At 35.0% G+C, this 7,476-nt stretch overlaps 1 protein-coding gene across 1 annotated transcript; it reads left to right on the top strand.

Annotated features, from left to right (window-relative positions):
• Nucleotides 1-215: 215 nt before the first annotated feature.
• LOC103582191 (olfactory receptor 52A5-like) lies at nucleotides 216-782 on the top strand. Its single transcript, XM_008563849.1, has one exon. It carries the CDS (start codon nucleotides 216-218, stop codon nucleotides 780-782), a length of 567 nt encoding a protein of 188 aa, XP_008562071.1.
• Nucleotides 783-7,476: the final 6,694 nt, after the last annotated feature.

Here is a 7,476-nt window from a genome sequence, read left to right as displayed (position 1 = left end):
CTCTCCATGACATTGAGAAAGGAAATAGAAAATCACAAATAAGTAGTTGGGATAGAAAAGATAAGATAATATATTACCAATAGAATTAAAGTATTGCTAAGATAAAATAATAACTTCTCATTTTTAATTCCTGAAGGGAATAGAAGATTAAACACCATTTCATTCTACTGAGCAAATGACCATGCACACCGCTTGATTCTACTGACCAAATCACCATGATCACATTCAATGGTTCAGTCTTCTTGCCCTCTGTATTTACACTAATTGGGATTCCCGGCCTAGAATCAGTGCAGTGCTGGATTGGGATTCCATTCTGTGCTATGTATCTCATTGCTGTTATGGGGAATTCCCTAATTTTAATTATAATCATATATGAAAACAGCCTCCATATACCCATGTACATTTTGTTATCTATGTTGGCAACGACAGACATTGCCCTTAGCACCTGCATTCTTCCTAAAATGCTAGGCATCTTTTGGTTTCATTTGCCAGAGATTTCTTTTGATACCTGCTTACTGCAGATGGGGCTTATTCACACATTCCAGGCAGTGGAGTCAGGCATCCTCCTGGCCATGGCCCTAGATCACTACGTGGCCATCTGTGACCCCTTGAGACATGCCGCCATCTTCTCCCATCAACTCTTGACTCATATTGGACTCGGGGTGACACTAAGGGCTGCCATCCTTGTAGTACCTTCCCTTTTGCTTATCAAATGCCGTCTTAAACTCTTCCGAACTACAATCGATATTTTCAAACTGCTGTTCCAACCCATACCTACCTGAAATTCTGGCTATGGATCACTTCCTAGTATTTGCTTTTAAATCTATATTTTCACAAATGTGAAGTAATTTATCTGGTTTTTATGTATTTTCTCTGAAATACTTATCATTATGAAGATAAATAAAATGAATAACAACACAAAAATTATATGATGCCACATAAAGCCTCTAAACACTGAGAAATTTGCATAGGAAAGAATGCATATAAAATAAACAAAGAAACAAAGAAACAAACAATGTAACCAACTGTACTTTTTTGGAAAAGCAAAAAATGGTCAAGATGCAAATGTACAAACATCCTCCCAGAATCACACATTTTAGTAATTTTTACCTAGTTTTGGTTTTACCCACATTTAACTTTAAGTTTTAGAATTGCACACATAGACAAGTGAATTCCAGTGCATTTAGAAATTTTTTATTGCAAGCATATTGATTCCAGGAATATGTGTCTTATTCACCTTTTATGAGCAATGGATAGGAGAATGTCTGAGTCTTCCTAGAATTTGTAAAAATAACATTGACTGATGAATGAATGAAACATTTTTCAGCTGTTAATCCGTGGTATTCCAAAACAACAAATTCAGAGGCTCTATGGTAATATACAACCTCACCATACAGAAAAATCTGCCCACTCATGTGTATTTTGTAATGCTGTTAAGGTAACAGAAAAATGAAAACCTCAAAGAATCTTTAGGTAATCTTATAGAAGGTACGACCCAAACACACAACCGACTCCTGGAACAGAAGCTTCACATCTTTCTTCACACTTTGCGATCCTCTGCTCCTCTTTCAGGATGCTGCATTTGTAGAGATTATTTTCAAATTTTCTTCAACTGACCTTCTAGACCGAAACAATAAAATGATTTAAAAAAATAACTAGTAGTCATGAACAGTTATGTGAATCTCTAATTTTAGACAGATGCATGGTTAAATAAAAAATAAAAAATAGAAGAAAACGTCTCACACACACACACACACAAATGGGACTATATCATTCAAGTGGTCGATGTAGAGAATTATATCTATTTTTTTTTATTTTGTCAATATACAATGTAGTTGATTATTATGTCCCATCACCGAAACCTCCCTCCCTCCTCCCTCTCCCCCCTCCCACCCAAGTGTGTCCCCTCCATTTGCTTGTTGAAAGAACTTCAAAAAAAAAATTGTGGTTGTTATTCTATTTTGAAAAAAGTGTTAATAATCCAGAAATATATTTGAGTCATAATTTGTTTGGTTTTTAATAAAATTCGTGTAAATAGGACCTATATTTAGTAAAAAAAAAAAAAAAAAAAAAAAAACAACAAAAGGGTTAAAATAATATGTTAGCTGACAGGCAGAAGAATAAGAAAGATGTTGAATGAGATAAAAAATTAACGGCTGAATAACTCACTTTAATTAGCTATTAAAGATTGAAGTATTTCAGCATTTGTGGCATCAATAGTGCAAAAAGAATAATTGATGATGAATCACGTTCTCAGAAGACAGAAAAATGACAAATGTATGAATTCTTCAAAAGAAATTATTATAAGTGAGTGATAAAGAGTGGAGATAATTCATATATGATATTTCTGAACAGGAAACTAAAACAAATTGTATATGATGATAATCACAGATTAATCAATAACGAGTTAACAAAGTATATTTCAAAGTATCTGTTATAAAAATGCAAATTGGAAAAAAACTATATTTTAAAAAATGAACTGAAAAAGTAAAAACCCATCCTTCGTGCATCAGAAAAAACATATATATTAGTCTTTAAGAATACTTAATTTCCTTTACTGTCTGGAGTATGAAAGAAGGCAAACATAAAAGACCTTAAAGATATAGACCATGAAGTAGAAAAAAAATATTGTTAAATGAAGAATTTATGGTATAATAAGACTGGTTTGGCGTTCCAGTCATTTAAGCCTATAATTAATTAAGGTGAACAATTAAGGGTGTAATAATTTTGCAAGAATTTTCTTTATATAAAATAGGAGAATAGGAACACATAAGTTAGTAAGAGTAGAAGTAAATAGAAGTGAAGCAGTATCCTTACCTTATCTATTAGTAAATAGCTAGAATTTATTGATTTAGTTATTATAGAAAAAATAGTCATATAGCCACTAAAACAGAAGTATTTTTCCTTGTTTTCTGAAATAAAAAGAAAAGTAAAAACAAAAAAACAAGAAACAGAGAGCACAAATTATCCTAAAGGAAACAACCATGAAACTGTCTTCTAGGTGAAGGAATAAATCATTGCTCGCTCCCAACGAGCTCTGTATGTTTCTCTTAAATATCACAGTCTCTCTCTTCTGTTATAGATAATATCTCTTATAACACCTACATGTCATTATTTCTTCGTTTTTTCTTGTTTTTCTATGTACTTTACAGCCTAAGCATGCATTCCTAAGTCTTATATTTTAGCTTTGCTCGGTTTTAATTTTATATAAATGGAACCACCCAGTAAATATTTTGTATATCTTTTATGAAGTTTATGCAGGTTATTATTTGTGTCTCTCTTAGGCTCATTTTACGTTCTGAATAACGCACCATGGTACAAACACATTAAGTTTCTTTGCCAACCAATGATGACGGGCATCGAGAAGGATCAGTTATGAATAAAATGTTTATCAACATTTGTGTATATGAATTGCAGGTTATTATTTGTGTCTCTCTTAGGCTCATTTTACGTTCTGAATAACGCACCATGGTATAAACACATTAAGTTTCTTTGCCAACCAATGATGATGGGCATCGAGAAGGATCAGTTATGAATAAAATGTTTATCAACATTTGTGTATATGAAATTTCACACGTTTAGAATGCTGATTTCTGCATCTAAGAATCAAATTCCTAATTCATATGGTACTAAAATCTTCCAACAGTAGTAGATATTGTAAAAGACCTCTGAAATGCCTATAGCAATTAAAAACACTAGCGCAATATAAGAATCTGCATTGCTTGACATCTTTACTAATACTTGGTATGCCTTTTGTAATTTTAGGCATGCATTACATATATTATAGTGATTCTTTGTGATTTGAATTGGCATTTTCCTGGTAACTAATAATAATGAGATTGAATCAAATTTTCATATACATATGGCCTATTTGGATATTCTTTTTGAAAAATTAAAGACCTTTGTTTATTATGTACTCAATTGTCTGCACTATTTTATTAATATGTAGGAAGTCTTTATGTACATTAGATGTAATTCTTTTCTATGTTAACATCTTGAAAATATTATCTCCTTTATAAAAAATATACTATTGATGTATTTTTGAAGGACAAATGTCTTTATTTTAATGTAATCCAAATGATCAAACATTTAATTAAAGGTTACTGCTGTCTGTGGTTTAAAAAATCTTTGACCATTGTATGTTTATGAACATATTCATCTTATTTATGTTTTTCATATTTGGATATAAAATCCATTTAGAATTGTTTTTTAGTTATAGGTAAAATAGGAGGTATTGCATACTTTTTTCAACTTTATTATAAGAAGTTGGCATAAAACTAACAGTACTTATTTAAAGTATACAGTCTGATGTGTTTTGACATTTGTGCATGTCTGTGAAACCATTACTCTAACTAATCTGTCACTTCCCAGAGTTTCCTCATGTGCATTCCTCCTTCTACATCTCCAGAGGACCAATGCTCTGCTTGCTTTCACTAGCAATGAGTTTGCATTTTCTTGAATTTTATGCAACTGTAGTGATAAAATAGTTAATTGTATTTTGGGTCTAGTTTCTTTCACTTACCTTAAATACTTTTAGATTTATTAATGAATAGTTTTTTGTTGTTGTTGCTAAATAGCGTTCCATTCTATGGATATGCTACAATTTGTTTATTCATTCATTTGTCCATGGATATATGTGTTCTCTCCAGTTTGGGGGTATGACAAATAAACTTGCTATGAATATCCATTGGAAAATGTTCATGGGACCTCTGCTTTCATTTGAGGGTACATACCTAGGGCTAAACTGGGTGGGTCGTAGTGTAGAATGGATCAAACTTGAGAATATCTCTGCAGTTCGGTATGGGCCCTTGTATACTTAAGAAAGATGTTGGGTAGCTCTGCTATTCCTCAGCTAAAGTGGGGCCACTCTGGGTAAGATTACTGGGGTTGTGGATTGATTCCTGCACCCCCAAGAGAAACACTGGGTCACTCTGCAGTTCCTTAGATGAAGTGTGTTGTCCCGTGCAAAGTTGTTTGTGTGGTGGGTGGGTCCCTGTGCCCCCAAGAGAGATACTTGATAACTTTCCAGCTCCTCAGCTAAAATACATCACCCCACACAAGGTCCCTGAGGTTGTTCTTTGGCCTCTGTACCCCCCAAATTGATAATGTTTTGCTTTCCAGCTCCTAGCTTGGGTGGGTGGCACAGGAAAGCTCACTGTATGTTCAGATGGGACTCCGTTGCTGAGAGAGGCATGTGGAAGCTTCACAGTTTCCCAGGCAGTGTGTGTGATTCTGGGTGGGTTTGCTGGAGCAGTGGCAAAATTCTGTGCCCCTGGGAGAGGTGCAAAGGCACTCTGCTAAAGGGAACAGAGCCAGCAGCCATGCTATGAGGCTCCAATTGGTTGGCTTTCTGTCTCTGGATTCCATGTCCACTTGTTCTCTCTGTCCTCTGGGTGGCCTCTGCACTGCACTGGACCGTCTGTTTCCAGGGTAATGGGCACTATATGGGCTTGAGACCTGGAATCCCAACTTGACAAAGGGGAATTAGAGGTTTGGAGATGCAGTGCTATCAGATGCACTGAGATCCCAATATGGCAAAATGTTGTGGCAGCCCAGGACTCAAGGTGGTGGGTGGGCTCAGTATGAACTCCCTCTCTGAGTTAATGTAGTCATGTGGGCTTCGAACAGCTCCCCACACTGGTATCACTGTCTGCAATGGCCAAGCAGCTCACTTATATCTTGGACTACAGATGTCCTTGGCACAATACATGCTTACCTTTTCCCTGCAGGCAGAAGTTCCTCCTGGTTTCATGATTAGGACAACTTCAAAAAAGAAAAGATTATGATAGCTACAGTGTTCTCACCTTCATGATAAGAATGATTTTTTAAAAATAATTAGTAATAATAATATATTTATGGGGGAATTAGCCTCCCTTCTGAAACTAGAAAACACTCCCCCTAAATCAACAACCCTTTTCCTATAAAAAACCTCAAAGGCTGTATTAACCACTCTTTTATGTTTCATTAAATCATAGGTAGAAGTATTCTAAATACTCATGATGGGGAAAGTACAGAAAACATGAATTAGTGTAACTCAGTTTTATGTAAAATGGCACGTGTTTGGTATAAACACAAATTATAACCAAACAAAACAAAACTTCTATTACCCAACCCACACTGAAGCACAGAAGACAAGATTGTTAATTGGGAGTCGTCCAGCATGCGTTGTTCAAAACTGACAATGACCAGAGATGATTTCTAGATGTAAGAAATAGTTAGAAAGGATTTCTAGAAGTAAGGGAAAAAGTCCATAGGTGCCAGGTAGATATCTCAAGAATGTTAAAGTCAGATCTTGTTGGGAAGGACAATTCATTTCCTCATATCTCTTTCAATTTTATGAAATTAAATTATGAGTCCCTGAATGTAATGGAAATACTGTCTTGGAAATGGGAATGACCTTTCCCCAGAATTGAAGCGTTCAATTATAGGTGTCATTCATGTCTGAATAAATATTCTATACCTTTTGATGTCATCCTTTGACCTCTCTTTTAGAGTCCCTGAATGTAATGGAAATACTGTCTTGGAAATGGGAATGACCTTTCCCCAGAATTGAGGCGTTCAATTATAGGTGTCATTCATGTCTGAATAAATATTCTATACCTTTTGATGTCATCCTTTGACCTCTCTTTTATCATCTCAAGTGTTATGGGCAGCCCAAGTTCGAAACTTATGCTTCTAAAATCTATGGAGAAAACTGGAATCACTGAGATTGAGAAATGGAAGGCCAGGGACCCTTTCAATGTTTCATATATGACTTCCTCATACAAATGAAAATTATCATGGGGGGTTAGTAAAATTTGGGGCCTGTAGAAAAGGTAGCATTATCACTCCTCTATTCCTCAGGAGAATTGCATCATAGTCACTGCCCAAGTGCTGATATTATTTTTATTCTGTATTTGCCTCTAGGAGTGGATTTATCTGCACATTTTGCTACTCTAGTCTAATCAGGTATATGCACATCACACGGTTGGAAAATTAGCGTGAGAGTATATTTTCCCTGAGGTGTTTATGAGATTCAGAGAGAAATACGTAGGTAAGATCTAAAGGGAATATGGGGAACTGAATTTGTTACTGTACATAAGTTGTTATCACTTAGTAAATTTCAGCTGTGAGTAGATATTCTAAAGAGGAGATTAATATTTTATATAGGATTTTACCTAGGACATGAGGCATTACAAAAATAAGTACTGAATTCTCCTTTGACTAGCAGGTTTTTGCCCTTTCTTTTCTTCCCTCATCAACAGTAAAATTCTTCAAATCTTCAACTAGGACAGGTACGTATCGTTGCTCTGGTCAATATAGGAACTACGAGCTGTAATAAAAAGCAAACAAAGATTATTTATCTAGACACTAATATTCTTAGCATTTTTCCTAGTTTGGTTTTCCACTTTTGATGTACAGTCCTTAAGGAAGTACAGGAGTTATGGACTATGTTTTGGTTCATTTACACTTGGACCTCTGTGATGCCTCTGAAAG

The sequence above is a fragment of the Galeopterus variegatus genome, unplaced genomic scaffold (assembly GCF_000696425.1).
Source record: "Galeopterus variegatus unplaced genomic scaffold, G_variegatus-3.0.2 Scaffold15221, whole genome shotgun sequence".
In the NCBI taxonomy this organism is placed as follows: domain Eukaryota; kingdom Metazoa; phylum Chordata; class Mammalia; order Dermoptera; family Cynocephalidae; genus Galeopterus; species Galeopterus variegatus.
Note: the sequence above shows the minus strand (reverse complement) of the source record. Positions and strands in the feature narration are given on the sequence as shown.

What these genes read in the sequence shown, in the direction of transcription:
- LOC103582191 (XM_008563849.1), top strand. Translation starts at nt 216, where the DNA reads ATGATCACATTCAATGGTTCAGTCTTCTTGCCCTCTGTATTTACACTA.